Consider the following 12,944-nt stretch of genomic DNA (forward strand, 5'->3'; position numbering starts at 1 on the left):
AATGCTTTGATTTCCCCGAGGAGGGACAAGAGGGCACTGAGACACTGCCCAGCTGCCTCCAAATGAGCAAACGCCTGGATGCAAGGAGCTCTTCCGGACTGTCTCCGCCTTCGGCCTTTGTCCTGGGCAGTAAATCCGGGTGCTTCCTGAGGTGGTTTTTTTAAATTGTGCAATTGCCGTGACGCGTGTCACAGAAGATGATAGACAGGTGCATGAACTCAAGTAGGTGAAATCCATCTGTGTCCTGCTTTTATTTACTGTATTTTGAAATCTGACAAAAGCAAATCAAGAAGAAGAAAAAACTCTCCACCCAGGGGCAGAAGGGAGGGTGAGCAGCTGCACCCCTTTTCCGCCAGAGTGGACAGGGAAACCGAGGGCAAGGTTCCGCGTGCTGGGAGGACAGCTGTGTTGGGGGAAGCCCTGTCTCCTCCCCTCTTTTTTGGTCGTTCTTGTGCCTGGAAACTGACTGGGAAGCCCAAAAACCATGTTTGAAATCAATGGCGGGAAAAACTCAAGCAAGTCCCTGTCAGGTAGCAAAAAAGGAAGGGTTTGCAACTTCACGCCGCCTGGGTTGACTCAGAAGTAAGGCTTTGGTTCTGTTCTGATGCATTGCAGGTCCCCCCTTTTAATCTTTCTTTCTTTCTTTCTTTCTTTCTTTCTTTCTTTCTTTCTTTCTTTCTTTCTTTCTTTCTTTCTTTCTTTCTTTCTTTCTTTCTTTCTTTCTTTCTTAGCAAAGAGTCTGTTTAACTCATGCACGCATCCCATAGGAAAAGGGGGGTGGGGTGGAGGAAAGGCCAGAAAGAGCGAGCCTGACCCAAGATGAGGGTCAAGGACTGTCCTGGGGCTTCCCGGTCCTCCTTTTCGGCTCCTGAAAACCCATCTTGCCTCCAAGCTGCGGTGGGGGATCCTCTAGGGGTGCAAACCCCCCCCCACCCTTGCAGGCAATGAAAGCAGCTGGATGTGGACCACACAGCACCCAGGGTGGGAGTCTTCCTCTGAAGGTGGCCAAACCCTGGCCACAGCCTGTGGGAGGGTGACCAGTGGCCGTGGGGGAAAGGAAACGTGAGCCGCCACGGCGGTTCCTTCTGCCGGGAGGCCGCCCTGCTCGCCAATCCAGGAGGGCTGGGCCTGTTGAGGAAAGCACCTCACCAGGGGCATGGAAGGCTATACTTGCGAGGCTGGAGGCTGCAGACGTTGGTGTTCGATGCCTGGGGAGGGGCTGGGGGCTCTCGTGGGGAAGAGCCAAGGCGGATGGCCCTCCAAGGCTGCTTGAGAAAAGGGCTTCAGCAGGGCCGAGGAAATGGCCCTCTTCACACCGTGTACACGCAGGAGTGTAAAAATACAGCCACGCATCCCACCGACAAGTCGCACCCCATGAAAAATGAACACCCTCCCCCCCACACACAAACACTTTTGCAAGGAAAGTGGCCAATGGAGGAGAGGGGAAATAAACACCTTCTGGGAATGCAGGGAAAAGGAGAAGCATCAAAGCCAAAAAAAAGCTGTGCAAGGTGCGGGCGTTCCCACAGAGGCTGTGGGGACCCACCAAAGGAAGCGGGAGGCCCCCCCCCGAGGAAAAAAAGGTGCACTCTGGACTCCTTGACCCAGCAAGGGGGAGGCAAAGGCGGTGCCACTCAGGAGGGGGCTTCTGGGCGCCAGGGGGTCCAAGGGCAGCTCCCCTCGGCTCTCCGCCCGCGCAAAAGGGCTGCCGAAACAGGGCTGAGGGCAGAAGCTGGGGGCAGGTGGGGGTGGCGGTCCCTTCGCACACCCCACAGCTCCTATGGCAGCCGACACGTGCCTTGGGCCCTCCGAGGCGCGCCCGCCCTGGCTGCTTCTTGCACCAAAACTCCGGCCTGGGGCAGAGCTGCCACGATGGGCCTCTGAGCCCCAGGGCCTGGGGAGGCCTGAGAGGAGTCCGAGCCCCTCTCTCTGGGGTGTGACACTCCCCTGGGCAGTGGGGTCGGCCCCTGAGTCACCGGCGCGAACCGCCCCGCGGCACTGCCGTCAAAGCTGCATGAGAGGTTCTTAGTCAGATTGTTAACAGCACCAGGATCTCACCCTCAAAGGGTACGTGACACCTTGCAGAAATCCAACCCGGCCCCTTTGCCAGGAGGCTCCCCCTGCCCCACCTCCCTTCTTGCCCCCCTCCTGCATGTGGGTCCATTTTGGCGCAGCCCAGGCGCGATCCGTAAGCAGAGCAGTCGCTAGACCTCCCCTTCTGGCCAACCTCTTGAAAAGTTCCCTGAACGCCGGCGTGGATCGCTCTGTCCAAGGCCAGCCGGCCAAGAGCCTGGGCCGAGCCCACCGCAGCCCTCCGGCCCACAGAAGACCCAAGGCGTGCACAGGCTCCGCACCGGATTGGGGGGGGGCTGGGCTGGGGGGCTCACTCTCCCCCTCCAGTCCTTCTGCAGACAGAGAAACAGGTCCACAAGGGTGAAGGGGTTTCGGGTCTCTGGTTGGTCAGTCCCTTTCCACGTGGAGCCCCTTCCAGAGCGGGCACTTGCCGCCCACAGAGGCCTCTCTTCCTGGCGTCGGCCGATGGCGGCACCCTCAAGGCGGAGGGCGGTCACTGCACCCCCTCTTCCTCCACGTAGGTCGAAGGGAACCAGCCAATCTGCAGCAGGAAGGAGAGAAAGGGGCAAGAGGTGGGCAAGGGGCCTCCGACAAAGGAGGCGATCCACCACGAAAGCTCATGCCACGTCACGGGCGCCGGGCACAAGACTTCTCGTCCTCCCTCCGTCAGCTTTGCTGGAATACCTTTCCAGTTCTTCACGGAGGCCAGGATCGGGCCCCTCCCGGGCTCAGAGAACGCCCCCTCCCACGATGACTTCTCCTCCTCCCCAGCGGGGCTAAGCCTGGGGCCGGACTCACCCTGCCGTCGGTCTCTCCCTTCCACCAGCCCTGGTCGCCCCCGATCCGGCTGTAGATCTTCACCACGTCTCCTTCTCGCAGGGAGAGCTCCCGCATGTCCCGCGCAGCAAAGTTGTACCGGGCCACCGCCGTCCCAATGACCCGAGGGGTGAAAACTAGGGGCAGGGAGGGGCGGGGAAGGGCAGGGAGGGGTCGGGGAGGCAAGAGGAAAACAAAAGCAGGGTTAGGGTCAGGGAGCCGTCCTCGGGCGCGCCAGCCGGGCTGCCGTACCGAGTTCAACCCGAACTCTCTCGTTGGGGGCTGGGGCTTTTGCCCCAAGCAGGATGGGTCCCCGCATGGACCGAATGGTGGGCTGCCAGCAGGATGGTCTGATCCTGATCTGGAAATGTGAGAGGCTGAACTCACAGGCCAAAGAAGGGAAAAGCCATCTCAGTCCAGAAGCAGCAAATTGCAGCGCAAGCCACCACCAGGGAGCAGCCCCCTCGGTGGGAGCGAAGGGCTGTTTTGAGGAGCCCCTCCCAACTTCCCAGATGGAAAGGAAAAAAGGCACTTGTATTTCTCGCGTTGCCTCCTCGCCCAGTTGCCCGGTTTGTGGGTGGATCGGCCGCGTTCTGGTGTTTTTAAAACTTAGGTTGAACTGGGTGGAGCCCCAGGCGAGATGTGCAGGAAGAGGCGGAGGGACGGGAGGCGTGATGATGGCTCGAGAGCACCACGATGAATGAACAGAGCACAGGCACGAGCATGGCGCGCAGGACACAGAAAGGGGGCGAAAGGGCACCAGGAGGCTCCCTGGCGTAAAGCCCCACTGGAACAGCTGGCAGGCAGGCAAGCAGGCAGGCAGGCAGGCAGGCAAGCGCCATGGGGCAGCTGGTGGAACGAGGGGGGACAGGATGGATGGACGGACACGCACGCACAGACACACAGAGAGCCCTCGGGGGGGTCCCCTCCTCCATCCTGTGAGAAAGCCTGTCCAGAAGCTGCCTCGTCTTCCACACACAGTCCCTTCGTTGGGCTGAAAGGGAGAGGGGAACTCTGCACGTCTACCCAGGAAGCCTTGTAGGCACGGCGCCAGGGGAAGGCGAGCCTCAGATTTCTCTTGTCCGGCACAGAGTTGGTTCTGGATTTTCTGCTACTGCCGGACATGAATTATTTTGCATCTACCAGATGTGTGTGTGTGTGTGTGTGGGGAGTCAGGATTATGCCTTAGAAAGGTATCACTACGGTGGGGAGGTGGGGAGGATCCTTCAGAAAAGCCACCTGGGTTTCTCTTTAGCGATGAGGGTGGACTATCTCTAGAGATCCCGTGGCTACCTTTGCCCATCCCAGAACCTTGGGAGGAGGGGCAGCCCCCCCAGCCCCCCCCCCCACCATTCTGGGCCACTGTCAAAACATGGCAGAACGGCCCCTCACCCTCTAAAGAGCACACCGGGATTTTCTGAGTTAATTTTTTTAAAAATCCAGTTGTTTCTCAATTTGTGCTACGATCCACAGGAGAGGTGCTATAAACACCTCACGTGGAAGACCTGTGTCTTTATTTGGATGGTTTCCCCAAGAATGCTGTCTCTCTCTGTGTGTGTGTATTTGTGGGGAGCCAGCCCCTCACCCATGTCCACTGCTTTCACCCGTGGTTGGTCCGTGGACAGCCACCAGCCACCACAGCTGGAACAGAGAAGGAACCCAGGGAAAGCCCCCTGTTTCTTGCTTTGTTTTCTCAAAGAATGGAGGCTTCCTCTCGCGACGCCTCTCTCTCTCTCTCTCTCTCAGCCTCTCTCTACACGCAGGTGCACGCGCACACGCACACACAGATACCTGACCAGAAAGGGCTGGAGGAGCTCGGAGAAGCGAAGTTGTGGCCCTGAGGACTGAGAAAGGAAAAATTGTAGGAACCGCAGGCGGCTGCAGAAAGGGAGGCAGGTGGGGGGGTGGGGGGGGGGAGAGAGAAGCAAAGCAGCAGCAGGAGGACAAAGAGGGGGAGAGAGGGAGGGGACAGCATTAAAGTGGGAAGTTTGCAGAGGAGGGGAGACATCAACAACGCGGGGGGGGGGACGAACAACGACGATGCGTGGAAGGCCCCCTCCTCCCAGACAGGCAGCCTTCCGGGTCTGTCCTTTGGGATTCTGGACCCATCTCCAAAAGCCCTTTGCTCTCCCTGTGAGGTGGGGGGGTATGGGTGGGGAACTGACTGGCAGAAACACCTCCAGGCACACAAGGGCCTCCCCTGCAGGTTAATATTAGCCCCCCCACACCCGCAGTTCCCCACCACCCCTCTTGCCCCTCCAGCCAGCAGGACCGTAGAGCAGAAAGGAGGACCACCCCCTCGCTTCCCAGGGACGGAGGGGGCCGAGTTGTGTATGTGTGTGTGGGGTGTGTGCGCACCGCCCCCTCCCTTCATCTCCAGGACCCAGTGGCAGAGAGAGGATGCCAGTGGCCCCCTCCTGACCCTCCACCCACCGCCTCACGGCTCTCCCCCCATCCCGACAGGCTCTGAGCTGCCACGAGAAAGTTGCTCCCGCCGAGTCTTCGGAAGCTTTGCTGAGTGCAGGCCACGTTCTCTGGGAAGACGTGGCGGGTCTTGTGGGAGGTCCACCCGAGCCTCCCCAGGGACCCTAGCGGCCCACCAGGCTCCTCCGGGCGCCCTCCCAGCCCAGCCACGTCCTGAGCGCCACGACTGGCTTGGCCACGGCTCTCCTGCCTGCTTGCACCCCTCTTTAAAAGGCTGGCACCCACATCACATTCAAAATAACTCCCCCCACCACCACACCCCCCAGGCATTGTGCTCCAAGGCCTGGCATGGGGCTGCCTCCTGCCTGGGGGAAGGGCTGCATGTCCCTGAGCCTCTGATCCATGGGGAGATTTTTATTGGGGGGGGGGTAGAGCAGAGTGAAGCCTTGGAAGTTGCAGAGGAGCATAGAGGATGGCCTCTCCTGCCTTTCTTCCCCACCCCACCCCGAGGTTCTGGGGTCTCATCCTGCCCCTCCCACCTCCCGTGCCCCAGGCTGCTCGGGGCCAAAGAGACACACACACACACCCCGTGGGCCTCCTCGCAGGACTGGCCCCACCGGACCTCTTTCCCTCACCTGGCGAGCGCGTCGAGGTCCTGGAGGTGGAGCGTTCCCGGGACTTGTAGGGGTACTTCAGGGGGGTATCCAGCTGCTTGAAGCTCTCCTTCAAGGAATGCGTCTGGTAGTACTCCACCAGTTCCTGCAGGGGACGGATCCAGGCCTGGGTGACCCTCTCAGCGGGGGCTCCACGGAGCGGGGCCCTCCTCCCGGCTGCCTCGGAAGGCGGGCCCCGCCTCGTCCCCCCCCGGAACGGCCGTCCTTACCAAGAGGCTCTCGAACTTTTTGGCTTCCGTGATGTAGATCCAGTTGTCCTTCTCGATAACCTTAATGTGCTTCACTTCGTCGTTGAACCTGTGGGAGAGACGCAGAGCGCGTGGGGGTCCAGGGAGCCGTCGTGGCCGTTGTGCCCCCCCCCCACCGTCCCAAAAGGCCAGCCGGCTCCACCCTCCCTCCAGGGACACAAACGCTGAGGCTACCAATTGCCAGGCCAAAGGGCCAGCCCTGCCCCTGCCCCCCCCCCGGACGTACTTGATGCTGATGGCAAACCGCTCGGCCTCCGCCGGCCTCTCCCGGATCAGGTACGTCCCGCTGACGTGCAGCTTCAGGAGGTTGTCCGTCTGCTGCCTCTCCATGTTGCCTGCAAACCTGGGAGAGAAAAGAGGCCTCTCGTACGCGGCTCGGCCCAACGAACCCTTCCTCGGTGTTGGGGCAGCAGGAGGAGGGGTCTTCAGGGGGGCCGGAGGGGGGGGAGCCCGGAGAGAGGGCAGACCCTCCCACTGCCGGCTTCCCGGGAGGGGCTGCAGAGCCTTCCTGCCCCTCTCCAGCCCAGCCCAGCCCAGCCCAGCCTGGCCGGGAGGGCGCCTCGTGGGTCGAGGACTCACCAGGGATAGGTGGAGCAGTCCATCTCTCGCGAGGGGGGGCGGCTGTTGGGCGGCTGCAGGGGACACAACAGAGAGGGTGGCTGAGAGGGGGAGGCAGGGTGGGGCGGTCCCCCCCCTCCAAAACGCCCCCCCCACAGGAGTCAAGGAGGATTTCCTGAAAGTCCTGCTGCAAATGCTCGCCGTCCTTGATGTGAGGCATGAGGGGCAACGCTGGCGAGGAGGCCCTCACCAAGGCTCTCCCTCCCCTCAGCCTCTGGGAGGAAGGGGCCATGGGGGGGGGAGCCCACCTCCCTCTACTCAGCCACACACGCCCCCCTCCATGTGCCCTCTTGCCACAGATGCGCCGGTCACGCTGGGGCCACGTGGAGGGAGAAGGGAGGGTCCCGTTCCCCCTTCTGGCTCGCTCTGCCTCGGGATCCGTGGCAAGCGCCTTGAAGGGCTTCAACGCCAGGGCTGCTCCCGTGGCACTCTTACCCGGGCATCCACAGGGCACGGCTTCACCAAAGAGCTGGGGAAATAACCCACTTTCTTGGACGAGATGAGCCTCCCCTGGAAAGAAAAGAGAGGGTGAAGGAGGGCGAGAAAGAGAAGATGGATCCAAGGAAGAGCATCTCCCCCCCGCCCCCCGCCCCCCCCCCCGGGCAACCCTTTCATCCTGGTTCCACTGAGAAGATCAGCGGGCAGCCTTTCCGCTTCCCCTCAACAGCACAGGATCCCACCCACAGCTCCTCCGTTCTGGAAATCAGACAGCTTTCACTCTTTGAACAATGTTGGAGGCAAACATGGCTTGTTGTTATTGTTGTTTTCTAATGACAGGCTGTGGTGGATTTTGTTTGTTTGTTTGTTTGCTCAAATGGAAAGGCCTGATCTTGGCTCTTTAACTTCAGGTCCACGTGATGTCTGTGTGGGGTGAGTTTCATGAAGACAGACTCACAGCTTGAGGTCAACCCCCCCCCCCATCTCTTAAGGGCCACCTGAACTTGACTGTTTCTTATACAGAAGAAATGATGGGCTGTGAAAACATTGAGGACCAGGCTTGTCCTTGTGGGTGATGGGAAGTTCTAGACATGTTTCGTCAGGACCTCTTGGTACATAGCAGAAGGCCCCAAACCACTCAGAGCAAGAGGTTTTCCCCTGAAATCCCCAGGGGGGAGCCCCTTGTGCCCCTCGGGCAAACCGAGGACATGCCCAGGCGAAGAATTCTGGAATCCAGCATGGACGGATTCTGCTCCGGAAAGGATTGCATAACCTGCTCCCCCTCTCACCCCTCTTGTGTGTCACCACCTTGTGGTTTGCAAAAGACGGTGACTACCTGGATAGGAGAATGAAAGCTAGACCCCCTCTTGGAGTTGGAGGTCGAGATGGGGGGGGGAATCGAGCACTCACCTCCCACCACGGCGACTCTGGGTCTCCCCTGAGCAACTCAATGACCTCCCCAGCCTGGAAAGTCAGGACCGATTTCCCCGGAGGGGCTGGGCTGCCGTGGTAATTCTGGACCGCCACCATTTTGGGACCTGGAAGGGAAGTGAGAGAGGAGGAGACCGCGCTTGGGCTGAGATCCGTCACGCCCTGAGAAGGTCCACTGAGTCAGTAGGGATTTGGGGAGTCAGTGCCTCAGTACGTTCCACTGAGTCAGCGGGCCTACTCTCGAGGTGACTCAGAACTGGATTTCAACCAATAGTTTCCAAAGACATCAGAAGACCACCAGCACCTGCACTGTCAAGGCAAGGTGGATCAGGGGCTTCTTGCTTAAAGAACTGGGTGTTTAGAGCAGCCCCCGTTGTTAGCCAGGCAAGTGTTTCTTTAAAAGCCCCGCCCACTCCCCGAGTCTCCGCTCCTTATGCTTTGGGTCTAACTCCATCACCAGAGCCCCCTCCCCACCTGCTCAATCCCCAAACGAGCATCCTGGAGCAGAACGGCAGCCGTAATAACGAACAACAACAACAACAACAGGAAGAGGAGACTCACAATCTTACCTACATTGAGTGACTCCTGTTGAGAGAAAGAGAGAGAGAGAGAGAGAAATGCTTTAAGATACAATATAATTGCTTGCAAAACACTCTTATGATTGGAACAGGTGCCCAGATTTTTGACATGGGAGTTCTGCTAAGAGGCTTAAGCATAGCAGGGTGCTGGGGTGCACGCGTAGGTAAAGTCTTTTGAGCACCCTTAGCAGATTGCTCTGTGTGGCTTTGTGCGGGCGTCTGGTTTCGGGAGGGTCAGGAGGCAGAGAGATCCTTTGGGAACGTGTGTCCACCCACCCCTTTCCTCTTTCAACATAGGTAAAGGTAAAGGTTCCCCTTGACATTTTCAGTCCAGTCATGTCCGACTCTAGGGCGTGGTGCTCATCCCCGTCTCCAAGCCATAGAGCCAGCATTTGTCCGTAGACCGTTTCTGTGGTCATGTGGCCAGTGCGACTAGACAAGGAACGCCATGACCTTCCCACCATGGTGGTCCCTATTTATCTGCTTTTTAACGTGCTTTCGAACTGCTAGGTTGGGACAGGAGTTGGGACAAGTGATGGGCGCTCCCTCCGTCGCATGGATTCGATCTTATGACGGCTGGTCTTCTGACCTTGCAGCCCAGAGGCTTCTGCGGTTTAACCCGCAGCGCCGCCACCACGTCCCAGATCTTTCAGCATCCCCTCCCCCAATTCTGCACCAGTGGAAACTACGGGACCACCTAATGGAAGCCACGACACCTTTCCCAGAGAGAAGATGGTCCTTTTGGGGAGAAAGGCGGAACAGGAAATATCTTAAACAAACAAATAAAGATGCTAAAAAGCCACACAGCTTACCTGGTCAGCAGGAGAGCCTGAAAGTTAAAATGAAAAAAAGGGGAGTCACGGTCCCGCCCACGCCACGAGGGACCCACGAGGGCCTGACTAGGGAAGTGGGTGTGCAGAACACACCTGCGCTGCCAGACCCACCTGGAGACGGGGCCCCGCTTGCTGCGCTAGGGGAGGGGACTTACTGATTTTGCAGGGGGGGATGATCTCCAGGCACTCCTTGTGGGCGCCGATTTTGCACTTCATACATTGGTAGCCTTGGTAGAAAGTCCCCCTGGGGAAGGAGAAGGCGGGGAGGGTCTTTTCCCCTCTGGCAGGAACGGCCGGGTCTCCACCCCTCAACCAGGCCAGCCACGTAGACCCTGGCCACCCCCACCTGGCCACCCAAGGTTTGGTGGTGTGGGGGCAAGCGAAGGCAGCACATCCCATGGCCGAAAGAGGAGGCAAAGGGACCTTGGTGTCCTGGAGGGAGGGGACAGTGGGGGAGGGGACTTCCTCTTTGATGCATTCCGGGGGGGGGGGCTTGGAAACACGCCTTGCCAAGGCTCCTTTGCCATCCTTGTTACGCTCCTTGGGACCCCCTTAAAAAGACCCCATCGATCAACCGTTGAAGCCTGATAGGACTTTACCTTAAAAACATCTTGCAGGCTTTGCAGTTGGTGGTCTTGTTGAAGGTAAACATTTGGAAGTTGTGGTTGTTTGCTGTTGCTTTTTCCGGCTTGATGTTGGACCTGAGCAGGAAACCAAAAGCTGCACAAAAACGGCAACTCTCTTTTCTCTTCACTTTGTTCCACAGCTGCCCAACAACACCCCTGTTGTGCAGGAACCCACCCGCCCCCCCGCAGCCAATCCAGAAGGCAAAGTGGTCTGTGCTGCCTTTTTTACCTATAGCCGTAGCTGGTGGGGGAGGGGATAGAAGGATTTCTCGACCGAGGGCTGGGTCAAGTGGATGAGATGCCGCCCCCCCTCCTCCTCCTCCTCCCCCCCGGGAGACTCACATGGCCATGTCAAACTGCTCCATCCACTTGCGCTTCATCTCTTCGGTCTTGCAGAAGAACTGAAAGCCCTGCTTGCCTTGCAGGTGGGTGAGGTAGAAGCCGTACGACCACTGCGGAGGAAGGGGGGGTGACACGGGGTGTGTGTGTGAGGAGAGGTGCACAGGGGCTGAGCAGTGCATGCCAACACCCTGGAAGCCCCCCCCCCGCCTGTAATGGGACCATGGCACCCCACCAGGGAAAACCACTTTGCCTGACTGCAGGAGGACGGGGGGGGCGTGGCGGGACAGAGGCCATCTTGCCCGTCCTGCCGGGGGAGAAGCTCCGGGGTCTGCCCACAACCCTCCACCTCGAGGGGGAAGGAAGCCCTCTGACAAAACCCTGGGGGTGGGTGGGGGTGGGGGGGCAGTGGCCCTGACAGGCTGTGGGGTGGGCAGATGAAGGCCCCGCTCCTTTGTCACCGCTGCGGCCAGCCCGAGGAGGAGAACAGAGCAAGGGGTGTGGGGGCTGATGGCTTGCATCCAGTTCCCATAAAACTGGTGCTCAGCTCAGGCGGGGTCTCCCATCAAAACTCTGGGGCTGGGGGCTTTCCAGGCCACAAGAGCTCTCCGGGTCCCCTCGGCCCACCTCGGAGGGCTTGGCGTCAGGCGTGCCATTCCAAGGCATGCCCAGGCCTTCCTGCGCTCAAGAGCGCCACTCTAATAAGGAACAAGTCGGGGGGAAGGAAAAGCAACAACAACAGAGTGTGCAGGGATGGCTCACCGTTTTTCCGTGCAACTGGGAAGCATGGAGGGGGGGGGGAGACGCAATCAGTTAAAATGAAGCTCTCGAGTCTGGGTTCTAAGGCAGGATGCCGGTCACCCTCCAGAGCAAGACCCTGAGGACCGCTCTCTCCAGGATCCACCCCCTCCCCCCAAGAACCATTCCCCACCTTTCTCCCTTTCTGGGACCCCTTGAGATGAGCAGATGGACAGGCTGCCTCTCGTGCCCAGAGGGAAGTTGACATTCACCTTGGCTCGCCCTTTGGGACATAGGCTGTCAAACTCATCTCCGCCCCCATCCCCTGTTGAAAGTCTGCCTTTCCCTCCCTTGAGTGCTGGGATGCCTCTGTTGCTGCCCCCTGCCCACCCGCCCACCCACCCACCTTCTTGATGTCCTTATTGTTGGTGGGGTCGTCCGTCATCTTGTAGAAGAGCAGCTCAATGATCTCCTTCTGCTCGTAGCTGTAGCCTTTCCTTTTGCAGACAATCACCACTTTGTCAAATAAAAACAAATACCTGCCAAAATGTAAATGGATGGATGGATGGGTCAAGAGCCAGACCACAATCACCAATAGCGATTTGCCCCTCTTAAAGAAGAAGCTCCCGGCCCCGTCTTCCTTGATTGCTCACCTGTCCTGCTTCGTGTGGTTGACGATGGAGCGGACCTTCAGCTCCCCATCAATCTTTGGCCTCCCGTACTCTTCCAGTTTCACTGGCTGTGGCAGGAAAAGGTTAAAAGAGGCCAAAGGGAATATCACAACACAGGCACTGAAAAGCTTAAATGGACCGAAAGGCTCCCTAAGACAGGAAAAGGGAACCGACGTGGTCAACCTTTGAGACCCACCCTTCTTCTTCCGCTGTCCGGAGCTGCCTTAGTGTCGGGCACGGAAAATGCTTCCTGATGCCCCATTGATGCCGTTAATCGGGGAGGAAATGCCAGGGAAAATCAGGCAGTTGGAATCAGGGGCCTTCGGATCCTAGAATCCTGGAGTCGAAAGGGACCCCCCCCCAATAAAGCCATCGAGCCCAACCTCCTGCTCAAGGCAGGAATCCCAATCCATCTCGCAGAGGGGGGGGGTGTCCAGTGTTCTCTGGAAGGCCTCCAGCGCTGGAGCGCTCACCACCACCTCCCGAGGCCATGGGTTCCATCATCATACTGCTCTAACAAGAGGTTTCTCATGATCTTCAGTCGAAATCTGGCTTCCTATTGCCTGAGTGAAGGAAGGAATTTTTTTTGCCCTTACCAAGTTTTCTATAGAGCTCTGAAATTCACTGATTTTCTTCAGTGTCTCTTTGTCCCGCTTAACTTCATTTATGTACATGGCCAAGTCCTGAAAAAAAGAGACGCAGCCGACATTGAAACACTAAGCCTCATGGAGGGAGAGAGGAAGGGTGTGTGTGTATGCGTGTTGTGTGTGTGGGGGGGCTGGCCGGTGCCGTTATTGCACATGAGAAAGGGGTAGGATACGATTTTAAACTTTTTATTTATGTATTTAAAATATTTCCACTCTCCCTTTCTCCTTACAAGGGACCCAAGGCGGCTTACATCATCATCATCATCACCATCACCTGAGAACTGCTGGGCT

General features: G+C 58.5%; 1 protein-coding gene across 7 annotated transcripts in view; it reads right to left on the bottom strand.

Moving 5' to 3' along the window:
• Positions 1-78: 78 nt before the first annotated feature.
• Positions 79-12,944, bottom strand: part of VAV2 (vav guanine nucleotide exchange factor 2) — a 71,937-nt gene continuing 59,071 nt past the window's right edge. For 2 of the 7 annotated variants that reach the window (XM_078382704.1, XM_072984709.2), the window contains 18 exons: positions 12,603-12,689; positions 11,989-12,074; positions 11,742-11,874; positions 11,360-11,374; positions 10,601-10,710; positions 10,232-10,333; positions 9,788-9,876; positions 9,612-9,628; positions 8,791-8,806; positions 8,201-8,328; positions 7,289-7,363; positions 6,815-6,867; positions 6,462-6,578; positions 6,197-6,284; positions 5,949-6,072; positions 4,681-4,767; positions 2,872-3,026; positions 79-2,614 (listed from right to left, as the gene is read on the bottom strand). In XM_078382704.1, coding sequence (XP_078238830.1) covers positions 2,567-2,614; positions 2,872-3,026; positions 4,681-4,767; positions 5,949-6,072; positions 6,197-6,284; positions 6,462-6,578; positions 6,815-6,867; positions 7,289-7,363; positions 8,201-8,328; positions 8,791-8,806; positions 9,612-9,628; positions 9,788-9,876; positions 10,232-10,333; positions 10,601-10,710; positions 11,360-11,374; positions 11,742-11,874; positions 11,989-12,074; positions 12,603-12,689 — 1,530 coding nt within the window. In that variant the 3' untranslated portion in view covers positions 79-2,566. The remainder of the gene's footprint in view (positions 2,615-2,871; positions 3,027-4,680; positions 4,768-5,948; positions 6,073-6,196; positions 6,285-6,461; positions 6,579-6,814; positions 6,868-7,288; positions 7,364-8,200; positions 8,329-8,790; positions 8,807-9,611; positions 9,629-9,787; positions 9,877-10,231; positions 10,334-10,600; positions 10,711-11,359; positions 11,375-11,741; positions 11,875-11,988; positions 12,075-12,602; positions 12,690-12,944) is intronic. The other 5 variants (XM_078382705.1, XM_072984710.2, XR_013539636.1 and 2 more) reach the window with 4 other exon arrangements.

The sequence above is a fragment of the Pogona vitticeps genome, chromosome ZW-PAR (genome assembly GCF_051106095.1).
Source record: "Pogona vitticeps strain Pit_001003342236 chromosome ZW-PAR, PviZW2.1, whole genome shotgun sequence".
Lineage (NCBI taxonomy): Eukaryota > Metazoa > Chordata > Lepidosauria > Squamata > Agamidae > Pogona > Pogona vitticeps.